Source organism: Acyrthosiphon pisum, chromosome A1, assembly GCF_005508785.2.
Source record: "Acyrthosiphon pisum isolate AL4f chromosome A1, pea_aphid_22Mar2018_4r6ur, whole genome shotgun sequence".
NCBI classification, from domain to species: Eukaryota; Metazoa; Arthropoda; class Insecta; order Hemiptera; family Aphididae; genus Acyrthosiphon; species Acyrthosiphon pisum.
In genome coordinates this window covers 12,341,020-12,359,836 of record NC_042494.1, presented here as the reverse complement: position 1 = coordinate 12,359,836, position 18,817 = coordinate 12,341,020, and the positions used below count along the sequence as shown (strand labels likewise).

Genomic DNA, 18,817 nt, shown 5'->3' with positions numbered 1-18,817 from the left:
TGTCGTCAACAATGCAATAATAACCACAATACAATTACCGAACAATTAAATAATAATAATTATATCAATAATAATTCTACATTAAAAGTTATATAAATAGGTAGGTATATAATAAAAATAATTGTAGTAATAACATAATGTCCTAAATCCTAATATATAATAAATAATAGTATAAGTCAGTCTGAATTTAATTTAAATAGTACATTGTACATAACGTCATTAATTTTTTAATAAGTAAGAAACAAAGATAAATATATGTCACATATTATATAACTATATTTTAAGATTTATCGGTACTGAAAAATAATTTCCAAGGGCAAGATACTAAAAAAGCTGTATCGAGATACTAGATACGAGATAATCTAATATAGGTACGGACGTACGGTAAAGACGTAAAGTCCCATTCAACGTGTATGCGCGGTGCGTCACAGTACACAGATATAACTTAATATGGCTAATAGCATTGATTATAAATACTAGTATTTATAATCAATGCTAATAGGTTGAAAAATAGTTTCGTACAAGTTGTACTGCAATAATTAAATTATGGATTTATAAAATTAAATTCAGCACGCAGATTATTTTACGCATATTATAGGATTATACTAAAACAAAGTCAAACAGTCGCGGTTGGTAGATGGGTGAGTAAAAATAATCCTATAAAATTAATTTTTCAAAGTATCGCATTAAAGTATCGAGTTTATTTTTGACGAAATTATTTTGTAAAATACTCGATACATGGTCTAAAAATGTATCACGATACAAGATACTCGATACTTCATATAATTGTATCGAGATACAAGATACAAGATACAATTGTATCTAAGATACGTATCTTAGATACCTACTTGTATCGAAGATATACTGCACAACCCTGACTATATTTTATAGTTAACGCAGTTTTTAATGTTTGAATTCAACAAAAATATAGTTAAATAGCATATTTCAGTTCGAATAACTATAATAACTTGACTATGATATTTTAGTAAATCTGACTAACCTTAGAGCTATTATTCTATTCTGTGGAGCTACCCCTATATAGCAATTGTAATGTACAGTCAATTCTACTATTTTTATAGTACAAACAACTGTTTTGTTTTTTTCGTGTGGTTGCCATGGTAATATGGACACACAGACGCACAGTCACACATACATTCATTTTTATATATATATAGATAAAGAATTAAGATTATATGACTATATGAGTATTATGAGTTACCTAAGTACCTACCTACAGGTATGCCTCTGTTAGTAAAAGATCTGTTTAAAATAATATATATTTTTGTGTCAACAATCATTTATCATAGTCACATTATGATAAAGGTAGGTAACTAATTAGGTAATATACAAAATGTTAAGTAGGTATATATTTATTATCTATATATAACAGCATTTCAGAGACATATATAATATATATGTACATAATATTCATATTATATTGAACGATGATAAAACAATAAGCTCATAAATACCAATCACTATGAGTCTTTTTCAAAACATTTGAACGATTGTACTCAAATTAAATATTAATATTTCCATTCGTAATTTATTTATTTTTTGCATTTTTTGCATCGAATTCAATTACATAATCATCACTGTCGATGATCCTTACGACCGATGAGTGATATGATCTATAATATTTGTCTTTAAGTTTATGACATCCATTGTATACCTCAAAATAGACAGGTGGAATTGGTTCGACTTTAATTTTATCCAATAATAACGATTTGCAGTAATTTAACATGTTTTCGCCTAAGAAATGTGTAGTGACCGGAGTCATCATCTTAATCATACAATCCAACCTCGATGAAGAATTTTGACGAAGAAATTCTAAATAATATCGAACCTAAAAATTTTTAAAATATTATTAATAGTTATATTTGTATTACCTACACTATTACTTATCGATTTAAATTTTTTATCTATAATTTTAAGAAATTAAATTAGAACATTAATAGTTTATATTATACATTTTTCAAATTATTATTTAGTTTATGGTCTGAATAAATAATTTTATATGCAATTTGTAATTAATAGTAGTATCCGGCTTATGATGCGACTAAGTTACAATGATGACAAGTTTAGCGCATTTAGCCGTCAAGTTGTATTCCATGATATTATGTTAACTTGGTTACTCTTTAGTGACAAATAGTGGCCTAACTTTATTTTCTATATATTTCTATATATATATACATATATATATATATGATTTAAAATTAATTTGTATTTTTCATTGCACGCATTATAATTTAAAGTACCTAATTACGCCTCATTATATTATAAACATATTATTTTCTTTTCCACAAAGATATATTTAAGTCGATTTTAGTTAAGAACTCAGCTATAATAGTCCTCTGAATCGTTCTACATTGCCTTACCACATCATTAGGGCTCGGAAGTTCATGCATTTGCATGTTTTTTTTGAACCATTAGATTTATTGTTAAGTGAGCTAGAAATGTATTTCAAGACACTACGAAAAACATATCAAAAGTTTATAGCGCATATTTTTGCATATTTAGTGGTTTTTAAATTTTAGAGCATATTTTAAAATTTATAAAGCTATAGTATGAAAATTTGTAAATAAAAAATATAAATAAATGTATATTAAAAGAATACTTACTAGTTATTCTTATATTGTATTAGGTATATATTGTGTTATAACTACAGTAAAATGTTCCAAAGGCATTACAATTTATAAAAAATTTGAACAAGTTATTGAAAAGAATCTGGGCTTTAAACACAATCCAAAATTTCCAAAATTATGATGGGAGAAGAAATGACAATGGATAATTTAACTGAAGATTTTTCATGTGATGATTTAATATATTTTAAGTACGCACCAATTTCTTCGATAACGTGGAGTGGAGCTTTTCAGTGAACAAAAATATGTTGGCAGATAACAGGCGGCCGTTTATGTTTGAGAATTTATCAAAATCGTTGATTGTAAATTGTAATGTTTAAAAATATATATAAATTAATGAAATAATGTTTTTTTTTGTAAATTTTAAATTTTGTAATTGAAATAAAAATGTTTTTTCCTCATATTTATAAATTTAAAAAAATTATTTAAGCATATTTAAGCGCATATATCAGGATTTTTAACCGCATAAGTGCATACATATTTCCGTAGTTTTTAATGCATAAACTTCCATGCCCTACACATTACATAATAATCCTTTGCCAAGGTCTTAGATAATACATACCTACTGTATAGAGCTATTATACGTATATCACGCGTAGTCTGCGCTTAAAGCCGACTTGGTCTCTCCTGTTCGGCTCCGATGAATTTAATTGGGCATGCGGCAGAAATGAAAAAGATAGTTCGGGACCACGGACTAAGATATAACAATATCTTATATTCTTATACCTTATTCTATGTTCGGGACGGAGTAACATAATTGCGCTAATGTTTTGCACATGATGTGCTGTGGTGACATCGGGACCGTACGGGCAATATTGGCTTCTCTACAACTGTTTCAAGAGACATCAGATATTTTTTCAAACTCTTAAGAGAACTACCTTATTACCTACTACAGTTGGAAAGTATATAGGTGTTATAAACTATAATATTACAATAAGCATTACATCTATAAATGGGCACTGGGTAGACTGAAAAATGTCCAGTGGCGTAAATAGGAGAATTCAGCTAAATCGGGGAGGGGGGGACTAATGGGTATTTCTGTTGGTTTCAAAGAACTTTTTTTCAAAAACGGACATTCCAGAATACCGAATTTTTATATTTATGCCACTGAACTATAGTATTCAGAAAAAATATATAATATATACCAGGTATATTAATTAATTAATTAATTATAATATAGCTAGTTGATATTGTATAGGTACCTGCAAGTCAAATATCCGGAACACAAAAGTCAAATTCAAATATCCAATGAAACCCATAGTGGGATTATTCATATTTATGATATTTTTATAAAGTGGAGTAATTAATTTGTCGTTCAAAACATTAATTCCACAACTAGGTTTCAAAAATGGTAATGTAATTTTGTATCCTAAAAAATACAGACAATACTTAACTAATTTTGTAGATTTTTTAAATTCTATGAACATCAATAATTGATTAATTTATACACATACGTAAAGCTTAAATACTTTTAATTTTATTAAATTATGCTTGGGTATTGTTTCTGTATTATAGTCATTAAACGAAGGTACATAGTTATATTTGTATCATAATAGCCGGAAGGTCTTTAAAAATAATATTTTTAGTGTATTTACCAGTGCAATAAATTATAGCATCCAAAGTCTGCTCAGTTTTATCTTTAAAACTAACAGATTTTTTAGAAAAATGCTCAACGTCTGGTTTATGTATGACATTTTTTGGAAAATCTTTCTCGATTAATTCAGGCTTATGATGACTAAAATAAACCTGTAAATGAAAAATAATTTTAAAAAAGAAAACCAAAGAGTATAGAAACATCTACATGACTACATATCATAAAATCAACATAGTTAATTATCTTATAAAATATTATAAAGGCATAAAGTTAATTGAGCCACAATCACGATGTAATACCTAAAAATTCTAATGAAAAGGTAGCCGGTTCACGGGTAACTTAAATTGTATTCAATCTCTAGTCTTTATCAATTATTTATTAAAACAATATTTCATGTGAAATAGAAATAATATATAATATTATACCTAGGGCTGGTATTTCGATGCACTTTGCATTATTTTCCAAAGCTACGAGTAGGTACGGGATGTTCGTTTATAACAATAAATATATTTATATATATGCGTATATATACGCTTCATGTAGGTATTTTTGAATCAGAATAAGGAGTTTCAATTTTTTTAATAATTTTATGGTTTTTAGGTTATTTAACCCTAAAATATGGATTCATTACGAGTATAGATGATTAGAAACGGTACAATACTGCAAAACTTTTTATTAAATTTAATAAAAAATATATTTTTATTCAAAACTTTTTAAAACAAAAATATTATGCGCAATTTATAGTTGCATTAATTGCATTATTTTAAATTTGTAGGTTATAAAAGCATTGTTTGGATTTTTATAGGGCATTGCATTCCCAGCCCAAATTATTAAGTATACTTACAAGTTATAAGCATCCATTTTAGATTCTAAACGATGAATGTATTGATTTTACAATGATGATGTGTGTTTTTTTTAAAATTTTTTTTTGTGTCCGTCATCACTTTTTAGGACAGTAAAAGTGCTTGGATTTTCTTCAACAGTATCTTTTCCAATATTATTAGTTTTTTTTTTCTATCAATAAAACTTTATTTGTTGGTTAAAAAAGCTTGAAAAGTTCAAATTTGGACGAAATTACATATTAAAATACCTAGAATAACTATTTTAGTTATTTTGTTGCGATTGTATAATATTATTCGTGTGTACATGAAACTTCTAAAGTATACTATTATAGTATTATATCTATAATAGTATCACGGTTTGTTGTTGATGTATAACGCGTTATAAGTACCTAATGAATATTGTGATATGATTAATTTGGAACTTATTATTATAGGTACCTATTATAGGTCAATTTTTTTTAATACCATAGATAAGTATATAATATGTCTTATACCTAGACTGACATACCGTCTCCACTTAGAATCGTTTTTCTTATACAATGATATTATATCATTGAATTCAAATTAATACCATCCATTATACAGTGACCCACTTGTAATCTACTGTACAGCAGAGCGACATCCACTAAACCCACCTTTTTATTTCCACAGTTTATTTTTTATCTATACCAGCTAATAAATTATAATTATGTCAACATTTTTAAACGGACAATTTTATCGGCATTTTGCGCGTTGCTAGCGGGTAGGCCTTGTATAAACCCGGGCCTACATACAAACCTTTTGTTTAAAAATAACTTTTCCAAACAATTTTTTATTTTTAAATTCTAACAACAAATAAACCTTGGCTACACCTAAGCACATATATAATTAAAGATTAGGCTTACCCGTGAAAAATATCCAGTTACAAGTTTACAACCATTTGTAAATATTTCTCTAATCTCAGGAAATCAGATTAATTCTTTACCTATTATAGCTATACATATTAATATGATAAAATCTGAACACTACAAACGCGCAAATGTACAGAATAAATTACCTATCTGATAACATTTAATCTTATAATTGAGGTAGGTACCTACTTAGTTTTGTAATTATTTATACGTTGTACTTGGTAAGTTTGATTTATTTTTATATTTTTTGTAGTTATACATAACTTATATTAATTTATTTATAGTTCATACTAATTTATTCTATACAAGGTTATTTGCATTTACCTGATTTGCAATTTTCGATACATCGGAGCAAATATCAACGCCAGAAGGACCACTACCAATTATGAGAACATTCAAATTTGTAAAATGTTCAGGTATTCTATAATTATGACTGTGTATCTGTATGCCATCAAAATCATTGTTCCCTGGAATATCTGGGGTAAAAGGTAAAGCGTTATGTCCATTACACACCATCACTGCATCATAGTATTCGGTCTTTGATGTTTTTGTTTTCAAGTCTTCCGCTGTCACCTGCCAGTTGTTCGTTAATTTCTCCACTGAAGTCACCAAACTACAAAACTACGATAAATAATGAAGACCACGATGTAAGCAATTTTGAATGAAATATTACGCTATAAAATAAATGTACTAAATTATAATTTATAATTAAAGCTCTATTTAGATAATTATACGATAAGATAACAATATACAGACCCTGCTCAATTTAAACACTTCTATAGCCTCTAAGGCCTAGGCAAGCAGTTTTATACACCAAATAATTTTAGTGTGTTATCAAACATATCCTCACACTACACGGTATTGAACACAAACAGACAAGTAACAAATATAAATTCTAATGTTTTAATACAAAATCACAAATGAGTGAAGTTAATTTTGTGTATCTATAGTTATTACTTATAAGTTATAACCATAGAGATATTAATATTTATATGTCAATGCGGTTATAACTTATATAGGTACTAATGTACTATAGGTATGTAAAGCAATATAGGAATAAGCGTATCATTAGTCATTATCACATTTTGACTTAAATACATTTATTATAGTAGGTATACTAAATAGTATACATCCTTACTCGAATATGCTTATAAAGTCCGAAATGTTCAGTAAATTGTTCAATATATTCTTGCACTTGGCAAGATTTCAAAAATGACACATCGTCTAAACCCGTATAAGGAAAGTTTGGAAAATCCATTAATTCTTTTGGTAAATTCGTCCTAAAATGTTTATAGATATAACAAAGTCATTAAATTGAACTAATACAATATACATATAAAAAAAAAAATATTAATTAATATACAAACATTAGATTTTGATACATGCTTGTGTGGATTGGCAAACCAAATTCATCGATTCCGGTTCGTTCATCATATACCCAAGTTCCACCCACTCCTTTCGACCTTTCATAAACTATGGGTTCAAAATCATTTTCCAAACATCTTCTAGCTGAAGCCAAACCAGCAACTCCTGCTCCGATTATAGCTACTCTCATACTGTTAAATGTCAATTACGATACTTTACGCAATATTATAACTTATATAAGTATACTATAAGTACAATTGAACTTCAATTTTATCTCTGAAATTCGTAAATTATCTATATATTAAAAGAATAAGTACGAGTATATTTACATAATATTGTAAATCGTATACACTGGATAATTCCATTATCAAAGAAGACTAATTAATTTAAAAAAACTAATAATCTTTTGCAAAGTATATATATATATATATATAAGTATGTATACCTTTAATTTAAATACTTTTTTTAATTAGTATTTTTCGATAAAAGTATCACCCTGTATACATATTACATAGTAATATGGTTCATAATAAAAGTAATTTATATTTATTTAAATTTTTAACCAATAATACACCTACCTAATAAAAAAATTATATAGTAAACATATTATAGTCTATAGATGATGGAAATACACGGATTGTTATTACTTATTGTATTATGAATTATGATATCTACCATTACTGGTTATTATAGGTACTTATTAAATTATTATTATTTATTATACAATATGACATATTGTATGAATACCTATTACATATTGAATATGTAATAGGTATTCATAGAAACAAATCTATTATTTTAACAACATTTAACTCGTATAGATATTACCTATATATTTTATATTATTATAAGTACGTTGTACCAACCCCGTACCTACATTGTGCACAAAAATCAAAATCTAATCAAATAAAATTATTTTAGAACAGTATATTTTAAAATAAATTTGTTTTTCTTTCTAATTGCTAAATGTAAATGTTAAAACTTAAAAGTCAATTTTACTGGTGCTATATATCAGGATATCCATGGAAGAATTGGAGTTTTGGAGGGCAGTACCTACGGTACACAGCGTATACCTTATAATTTAGTGTATACGATATACCATGTAAAAATAATATAGGTACCTACACTTAATATGCACGTATACGCTAGTGTAGATATTCTATATTCTGTATTTTTATTTATTAGGTACAAAAGTATCATAATACGACGTTTATAAAATATTAGGTATCTATAACTTATAAGTTAGAAACGTCAAACGTGTAACAAATAATTAAAATTGGTTATTACCACAATATACGACTTATAAATGTATGAATATTATATATTGGCATAGACGTATAGTTAATCATTGTTCGTGACCGTGATTATTGCAATTTTTGTTTTTAATCTAGTGTACGAGGTGCGAACTATATTTACAGAACTGGGTAATAAAAAATGCAAGTTTGCTAATTTATTATGTAATAGCTTCGTACTGATGGACTATAGATTTTCACTAATGAAGCAAGCGGCTTTTTGAAGGGTTAAATTTGATTAATTTCAATAAAATCTCAACAATCATTGAATGTTTGCATCATTGCCTAAAATGCATTAATGATCCGAAAACACTACCTACTGCAAGTGCCAAGTAAGTCCTTAATCTTCTGTTATTAAGTATTATATACTGAAACTTTTTACTGTAGATAGGTATATCCTCTGATATCCTCTCATACACTATTAGAAATAAAAAACAAGAGAAGTTCCTAAAATATTAAATTCTAATGTTGATTTTTTTTTACTATTCACATATTTTAGATTCTGAGCGGAGCGAGGAAGCTAGTGGTTTTACAATGGTGTTTATTTATTTATTTTATTTTAGATTCTGAACGAAGTGATGAATGTATTGATTTTACAATGATGTGTGTTTTTTTTTTTTTTTTTTGTGTCTGACGACAACTTTTGGAGCAGTAAAAATACTTCGATTTTCAAAAGTTGTACCTTTTCTGAAAGGAAAGTGAATCTAGTTGGTACTTTGGGGGGTCAAAAGTGAAAATTTCCCAATACTTTTCAAAAGCGGCAGGAAAAACCTTAAAAAAATAACGGAAAAACGCGAATTTTTACGCAAAACCAATTTTTGACAAAAACGAAAACTTAATTTTACTGTAACTCAAAAAATAATTATTGTAAGCACTTGAAATTTGCAACAGATGTTTATATTAGCGTTGTCTATACAGGGTTAAATTTTCAAAGTGTTTCGACTTTTTTTGAGCTATTTATAGACAAATGAAATTTTCAATTTTTCTAAGTATTTTTTTTTAAAATAACGATAAAAAATTTTTGGTTGGATAGAAAACTTTGAAAATTTAATACAAGGTTTCTTATAAGTTGTTCTCACAGTGATAAAAAAAAATCCAAAATCGTTAGTCACAATTTTTTTTTATAAGTGCTTAAAGTTTAAATTTATACGAAATATGTCAAAATTGCGAAAATTTGCAAGTAATTTTGTGGTTGAAAAATCGTAAAATTTTTTTCTTTTATAACTAAGCTTTTAAAATTGGTACAAGGTTCTCCATAAGTTTTTCTTTAAAAATAATATATCCTTAGACTGACAAATCATCTCCGTTCAGAATCGTTTTTCGTATACAATGATATAATATCATTGGATTCAAATTTAATTCCATCCATTACAGTAACCCACTTGTAACCTACTGTACAGCAGAGCGACATCCACGACTTACCCGCCTTTTTTTATATTCTGTATACAAAATATCTACCAAAAGGAATCCTTCGATTTCCACATATAGTATCTTATCTTTTAGCAAATTGGACCAAGATGGTACTTTAGAGAGGTCATTTTTCGATTTTCTCAATAGTTATTTAATGCCACGGGAAAAAGTAATGAAAAATTACGAAAAAACGCTAAAAATGGGATTTTAATTTCTAACGCTTTGTCTATCACCATAGAAACGAATAAAAAATTATAATATTTTAATATTAATTCAACTTACATGATAAAATAAATAATAACAAAATATAAAATATCTAGACTGACAAACCGTCTCCGCTCAGAATCGTTTTTCTTATACAATGATATTATATCATTGAATTCAAGTCTAATTCAAGACCCACTTGTAACCTACTGTACAGCAGAGCGACATCCACTTATCTGCTTTTTTTTTAGTTAATTAAAATAAAACAAAAACGGTATTGAGTAAAAAAGTATTGCCTATTTAATAGTAATTAAAACGCATTTGTCGAGTAACAAAAAATAATAATTATTAATACATTTCAAATTTTGTTGGAGTCAGTTTTATTATGTGTCGTGTCGTGTTTGAAGTAAGACCAGCCATATTACCATAATATAGTTCTACAATAATTGTTCGTTTCTTTGTTTGGGCACACTGACAACTGGACCTTGTAGCACATTATATTAATTAAAAGATGTAATTATTATTTCTTATTATATTTACATTTTACCATATTATTTTTTGAATATTATACTGTCATGAATTATGATATAATAAATAATAGTTTATTATGTATTTATGTGATATTGTGATTTGTGGTATAAAACATGATAAGATAAGATAGATATTAGATAATATAAAATAATATTATAGATAAGATAAAACCTGATGGACATACAAATTAAACGATTGTTGCTGAAATCAAATGAAGGGTAACATTTATAATAATTATTAATTAATTAATTATAATATGAAATTGTAGGTATGTGTAATTATCATAACTGTTTAAGGTACCTTTAAGCCCCAACGATAAGACTCGCCCTCCGCCAAACGTCGCACAACTATTATGGTCTATAATACGATTACAATCATGTTTCAGACGAATCGCACAACCGGCCGATTATACATCGCATGTATCGTAAAATTTCACAGACAGGTTAAATCGAGAGGACTTTATGTTAGATGATTTTTATATTACACTATGATATCATAATACTATATTATTATGCTGCGATATACTCGTATTCACTATTCACCACGACGCGCGACTGCGTCCGCCACTGTCTGCCTACGCTGCTTAGGTTGAGTAGGAACGCCCCGTGATAATATCAAAAACCGCTGTTGCGCCGTCACCATAATACCGAGTGTCGGATGATGATGATAAATATTTAAAGATGATTATTGATAACATTTTAAACGTCCGGACAATTGATATTGTACTTAAATACATCATCGCGATTCGCGGCTACTGCAGAACGTTCGATTCGTCGCGTATACGCAGTGTTTGTTGTAACACTGTTCTAACTTCTAAGTCCTTTTTATAAACAATTAACGCATATGTATTTAGCCAAATGGTTATTAAATTTCAACTTCAGAATACATTGTACCATCAGGAAATGGAAGGGGGGGGGGGGTGACACAATTTTACGAATTTACCTACTTATAGGTATAATATTATAGGCATACCTATAGTTAATAATATATATTATTATTATAACAATTTAAAAGGCACATTCAAACGCTAGTCACAAATTTTTAATCGAGTGTAATTAATGTGTAGTAAATATTATCGTCGAAATGGCTGTTTAGCTGCTTCAGATAACATTAACACATCAGGTATAATTAACAAATCTCGTACATTATGAATATTTTATTTTTATAGTCCTCGCGTTAAAATCAGATATTGCTTGCACTTGCACTTATCGAGTGTTTTGAGAACCTACACTCTACAGGGTGATTCATAAAAAATACATATTATCTCAAAAAGTATTAACGTTTTAGAAAATAATTTTTTCAACATCTATGATTTTTTTGAATTGTAAATAAATTTGTTTTTTTATTGGTCTAGAGCCCGGCAACTATGACCATGGGGTTAGGTTAGTAGTAGGATTGGAACAGTTGATACACGGTTGGTTGGCAACACGTGTGTGTGGGGCAAGGTTTTTGCCAATATGGACTCGGGTGGTCACCCATCCGGGAAGGTGAGAACTGGTAGCAGCGGCTGTTACTTTAATGCTTCCTCTCAATCACGTTGAGTGATTGATTTCAGTCACTGAGCCACTAAAAACATTTATCTAAAGCCCGTTTCACACGGACCACTTTACTAAGTCAAATGGTTTATTTTTACATAATTCATAACAAAACAATATTTTTTCAAATAACATTTTTATTTTTATCTTTTATTTTTTAAATTAAAAATTTTAATGAGTGTAACGGAACATAATTGTTATATGTTTAAATATTTTTTTATAGGTAATTCACAAATCTTTAGATTTTTTTAATTATTTTTACGACTATCAATATGGCAATTTATATTTTATTTTATAATCTGAAGTAAAAACTTTTTACGAACATTTGTACTTAATATTAAATATATATATAGTATAATTTATGTTTGGGAAATAATGTTTTTTTTCATTTTAAGTTATTATATTTTTGATAATATATACAAATATAGGTACAATACACGTTGGTTAGGATTATACTATTATGGGTAGTATAATTCCTGCAAAATATAGTATAACGCACAAAACGCACAACTTCACCCATTTATACTTCCGAACACTTATAATTTAAGAATTATAAATAAAAATACCATTGAAGTAAGAAAAAATTGAAAAAAAAAGCAAAAAATACCTTTAGCAGAGCGTGGTTTCGATCCACGGACCTCTGGGTTATGGGCCCAGCACGCTTCCACTGCGCCACTCTGCTATGGAGCAAAAAAGGCAGAAATAACCATATTTATTCTAAAAAGCCCCTATTTGGGGGTGTAATTTTTTTGACGTTAAATCTTAATTTCGTAAAAAAAATATACGTATGCTTAAAAATCTCAAAAATAAAAAATTGAATAAAATGGAATTCTTCAATTTTGCTTGTTTGTAATATTATGAATTTTATATAAGCAGATTGTTGATTCAGGGACGTTGATGTTATAAAATGTACTTAAAATGTGTAGTAATCGAAGAAAAATGGAATATTGAACTCCAAATACGCAATACAGTTAGAAGTCTAATAATTTTCCACCCTAATAATATTTAATTGTTAATTACCTAATATTACATACCTAGGTGACTTATCACTTATTGTTACTAGGACGCTAGATATGGCACATAATCTTTATCAGTGCCGCATCCAGGTAGGGGGCACTGTGGGGAAATACTCACCACCCCACCCGAATTTATTTTATGGACAATAGTGTTATAAACATAAAGTAACAGATGATAAGTATTTTAGTTCTAGAAACACTAGAGAAAAAAATTAAGTGCCCCCTTAAATTAATTATCTGGCTACGGCACTGATAATTCTATATCTATAGATATTGTGCGTCTTAGTGAAAATATAAATGATTTATAATAAATAAATTAAAAATAATAATAATGCCGGTAACAAAAATTAAAATCATATTACATTTGTGTATTTTCCACAAAATTTTAGTTTTTGTAGTAGGTACATTTACTTATTCAAAACAAAAATGTTTAGCAGAGCGTGGTTTCGATCCACGGACCTCTGGGTTATGGGCCCAGCACGCTTCCACTGCGCCACTCTGCTATGTAATGAAAAAGGTAGAAATAACCACATTTATTCTAAAAAGCTCTTTTAGGGGATGTGTTTTTTTAGTTATAATCTTAAATTCGTAAATAAATTCTACTTACCTCAAAAAATAAAAAAAATTTATATAAATGGAATTCTTAAAATGTTGCTTCTTTGTAATACCTATGTTATATTCATAGGAATTCCGAATTTTATATTAGATATACCTGATACTTGAAATTCCCATCGCGGAAACCTTCATATCAGAGGCGGTTTGAATGTATTATACTTAGTGGTGCAAGACAATATATAGACACCCACCCACCCCCCTTCATCATATAGAAATTATAAATACGCTTTCAACAGTTTCAACCATGATTATCATTTATCAAATTTTATTGATTAAGTACTTCATTACATTATTGAACATTACAATTAAACATTGCGGTCAGCACATACTCAACCGAGACCACCCACCCACCACCCCCCTAATATTGGTGGTGCAGTGCACCAAAAACAGTGTACTCAAATCGCCTCTGCTTCATATAACTAGCTCACGCTAATGAAAGTGAGTTCAGGCTTTCAAAAACAATGCTTCAAATATTTTATTTTTGTTATACAAAAGATCAGAGGCTTGCTCAGGGATTTTGGATGGGGCGGGGGAGGGGGAGTTGGTTTGAAATTATTTTTCAAACAAAATATTTGTTAAATTTAACGGTATAAATCAAATTTAGCCCCCACGCGAATTTTTCAATTTTTTTTTTCGGAAACCTATGTATTACCAGTTAAGAACCATGGTGCAAAAATTAATTGCCGGGAATCATTAGTTTTTATGGTATAGCCTTACGAAGTTCCCGATTGTCGGTGTTTTACGCACACGCACAACGCTATATTGTTTACCAAATTTATTTATTTACATAATTTGTTATGTTTTAATCAAGTTAAAAGCTATTATACTTACTTTTGTTGTCCATATATAATAGGTACTGTAAATTATATTTTGTAACACAACATAATTTATGTAATAGGATACTAGTCCAGTAGTCCCTATATTATATTAATTAAAATAAAAAAATAAATAAATATTAATCGGATGATGGACCGCTACTGCCTACCCCGATATAAAGCAAAACAATTCGTGTCGCAAATCGGATTAGACCGTTTTCTTAGTTATTTTTGGGACGCAACTAGTACGTATGACCTATGTAGCCTACATTTTCTACCCTAAATCCTAATAATATATAATTAACATACCTTGGAATATTATTATATCTATTACGTCTTACTGAAAATTTAAAAGATTTGTAACAATTAAAATAATGAGAATGTCAGAAAGAAAAAAAAACACATTTCATTTGTGTATTTTCAACAAAAATTTGTAGTACTTCCTTACTCACGTCTTATCTATAAAAATAATGTTTAGCAGAGCGTGGTTTCGATCCACGGACCTCTGGGTTATGGGCCCAGCACGCTTCCACTGCGCCACTCTGCTAGTGGCCTAGTGGAGAGTAGGTACATACTTTGGACATGTAGATATGTTATACAAACTGATAAATAGTCGATAAATAAACACATCTAAATGCCCAGATTAAATCATATGCAGTTACATACTGACATAGGCACATATTTGTTCATCTCATATGTTTATTATATGATATATTGATGTAGTATTATAGTATGTAGATAGGTATACATAGGTACTATACGTAACTACTAACTATATAATATATAATACGGGAAAAGTATACAATTTGGTCATTTTATATCATTTCCGGATAAAATGCCCATCATATACCTATTGGGCAATATAGATAACGGATGATATATTTGTGTAATATAATATATTAACATTTGTTAATTGTTACACCTTACACCCTATATATATATATATATATTATCGCTCTGATGATTCAATGATACCTAATATGATATGGTATATAATATTATGTAAACGCCTACATTGTGCAGTTTCAAAAATATTAAATATGTGTAGCACCTAGCAATCACTAATTAAATATTGTTATTGATAAAAATCCAATGGTATTAACCAATAGAAAATTAAATAAATGAGAAAAAATTTACTATTTTAGAATGAAAAAAAATGCAAAAAATATCTCTAGCAGAGCGTGGTTTCGATCCACGGACCTCTGGGTTATGGGCCCAGCACGCTTCCACTGCGCCACTCTGCTACACGTGTCGGGTGAGCTGAAAACTATTATATTTAGGCAATTAGATATTTTTTTACAAATTATTCAACTTTGATTTTTTAAAGACAATTTGCATAGAATTAAATTATGTATAATGCAGACATGCAATAATGCTACTAAGATTTTATTAATATATTTTATTAAATATTGTAAAATATTACAAATATTATGATTTAAATAAAGACAAGAATTCTGATAGTAGGTATTATAGACGTATAATATACTTGTATAGTTTACCTATGTACCTATAATGTATAATATATTAATATTATGTTGTATTCTACCAAAATAATAAAATTATTTTCGAATTTATTAAATATAAGTCATAACTGGAGCTGGAATTTTGATACACTTTGCACGCGTCTGATAACATAATACATATACCTATGTAATTATCTTTAACGTGTATAATATTATACATATATCACATAGGTATACATTTCATGTATTTTTAAATAAGAATATAAAATTTTATTTTTTGCAATTTTCGACGATTTTCAATTTAAAGGTCATTTTTTCCATTTTTTTGAGCATTTAAAACACTTAGGTACATCAGGTTTTTTTAAATTGTATTTTAAGACTTACTCAAAGTAGGTAACCGTAACGTGCTAACAATAAGTTTTTATATAATTGAATATTATTAATCGTATTTTTTAGGTTTTTTTAGGGCATTACATTATTTCCATACCCAGTGACGTAACTAAGGCTAAAATGTTGGGGGGGCTGTACTGCTGTAGCCCCCACCTGATATTACACGAAAAGTAACCCTTGGGGATGATGCTCCCATACGGCCACACCACCATATATATTGACATAAAAATATAAAAAAAATCATTCCAAAAAAATCAGGTAAGTGGATGTCACTCTGCTGTACAGTAGGTTACAAGTTGATCACTGTATAATGGATTGTATTAAACTTTTCCTGTGTAGTGTGTAATGCAATAAATATTGATAAAATCGAAAAATGACCTTTCTAAAGTACTATCTTAATCCAATTTGCTAAAAGATAAGATACTAAATGTTGAAATCGAAGAACTCCTTCTGGTAGAAATTTATATACAGGATAAAAAAAAAAATAATAAACACTTTTGTATACCCAATAGAATCTCAGAATCTCAGAATGTAAATTATATTAATTTTCTGAAATTTCATTTTTCACAATAATAGTATACTATATCTGTTGTAATCAAAATAAAATTCGCCAATATTAGTTTATATTACTCACAAAACACATGAAAATTATTGAGCAAATATTTATTAAACGCTATAATAAGTTTAAATATCAGATTATTAATATTTAATTACAAATATATTCTTATTGTATAGGTTAGGTATACACTTACGTATTATGTATAATTGAAAAAAATAAAAATCAAGTAAAGATAAAACTATAAAAGAAAAAAGAAATTAAAAACCAATCTATGTTCAAAGTTTAAATATATATAGGTAAATAGGCGGACGCGGTTTGATCATGCATTTTGTGGTTCACTGAACTACCAAAAAGTTTGGGGCGGGTGTCATTTTAATAGATAGTCGATAGATATACTTGGTCTTGGTAATCATTGTTCGGTATAGCCGTATAGGTAATATAATAATTAGAGTTAGGATATTGATGACTTTTGCATTTTTTTTCCTTTTATTCTGTACAATGCTATCCTAGCTAAAAATTTGTTTCATGCTCCCTTGATGCAGAATATTCTAATTTTATTTTGCATTTTTTTGCATTTTTTGCATTTTTAGTTATAAATGCATTTTTTTTGTTTTTTAACGTCATTTTTCAACATTTTTAGGTCATTTTTTCATCTTATAGGGCATTTTTTGTACTTTATATACAATGTGGGGCATTTTTTCACAAATTATAGATTTTAGGGCAAATGTTACACCCAAGTTTGGAAACAAATTTAATTTGTTTAAAATCTAACTTTGGATTTGAACTATTAGTAAACAATAATTTTAATATTATTATTGTGGGGTTTTCGTTACTATTACACCCATCATTATACCCATATCTCTAATAAAAATTATTATTTATAAACAAGTTTTTTTCACTTAATTAGTATTTTAGATAATTTTTAAGGTCATTTTTTGAAGTTTTTAGGGCTTTTTTGCATTTTTTTTAGGGCATTTTTGTGTGTTTTTTAGGTCATCAACATCCTAACTCTAATAATAATGGTTAATTTGATGGCCAATTCATGATTAGCAACAAATAGATACAATCACATACATAAACAATACACTTATGAAGTTATTAAGAGCTTTATGACGAAAAAATAGTCACATAAAGTATGAGACAATGTGACATTATTTTGTTATTCGAAAATCGCAATCAATTATATACTAGAATTTTAATATAATAATATCGTTATTACTAAACTACTCTTTGATGTGAAATTTTCTGAAATGTAGTCACTTATACTGAATTCAACAACTGATAAGTCAAAGCTTGATCAATTTGCTTTTGTGTATAAGTGTAATGTAGACGAATTTGAGGTTTTTTTAATTTGAAAAATAGTTTTTCTTCTTTAACGAATTTTATTCAAATTAAAAAAAATCTCAAATTCGTTCACATTTAAAAAATAAAAACTATTTCATCAACTCGTTATGAATTATGTTTTTTGGTAATAAGAAAAAAAGCTTATTGACAAAAATGTCCTGTTTAAAATAAAAGAAAATGTTGATATTGATGATATTAAACAAGTATAGTTAGGTACCGAAGATTTGTACCCAAATTTGAAATTTATTTAAATTGCTAATAATATCTTGCTTTCACTAGACCTGTTAGTTGCGCAACCTGCAAACGTTTA

At 28.0% G+C, this 18,817-nt stretch overlaps 2 protein-coding genes and 4 non-coding genes across 7 annotated transcripts in view; all 6 read right to left on the bottom strand.

Annotated features, from left to right (window-relative positions):
* LOC100568547 (zinc finger protein 436) overlaps positions 1-18,817 on the bottom strand; it is a 53,935-nt gene that overhangs the window by 27,952 nt on the left and 7,166 nt on the right. The window lies entirely within an intron of this gene.
* LOC100166723 (senecionine N-oxygenase) lies at positions 1,355-11,342 on the bottom strand. 2 transcript variants are annotated; one of them, XM_001946738.5, is made up of 7 exons: positions 11,071-11,342; positions 7,336-7,609; positions 7,107-7,248; positions 6,293-6,589; positions 4,238-4,388; positions 3,845-4,011; positions 1,355-1,846 (listed from the first exon to the last, which is right to left on the bottom strand). In XM_001946738.5, the coding sequence occupies exons 2-7, from the start codon at positions 7,521-7,523 to the stop codon at positions 1,547-1,549; spliced, it is 1,245 nt and encodes a 414-aa protein (XP_001946773.1). In that variant the 5' UTR covers positions 7,524-7,609; positions 11,071-11,342; the 3' UTR covers positions 1,355-1,546. The 2 variants fall into 2 exon arrangements, with proteins under 2 accessions (XP_001946773.1, XP_003240850.1); XM_003240802.4 differs by having other exon boundaries at positions 7,336-7,524.
* TRNAM-CAU lies at positions 12,916-12,987 on the bottom strand. The gene has a single exon. It is a non-coding gene; the product is annotated as a tRNA-Met (tRNA).
* TRNAM-CAU lies at positions 13,753-13,824 on the bottom strand. Its single transcript has one exon. It is a non-coding gene; the product is annotated as a tRNA-Met (tRNA).
* TRNAM-CAU lies at positions 15,227-15,298 on the bottom strand. The gene has a single exon. It is a non-coding gene; the product is annotated as a tRNA-Met (tRNA).
* On the bottom strand, positions 15,924-15,995 carry TRNAM-CAU. Its single transcript has one exon. It is a non-coding gene; the product is annotated as a tRNA-Met (tRNA).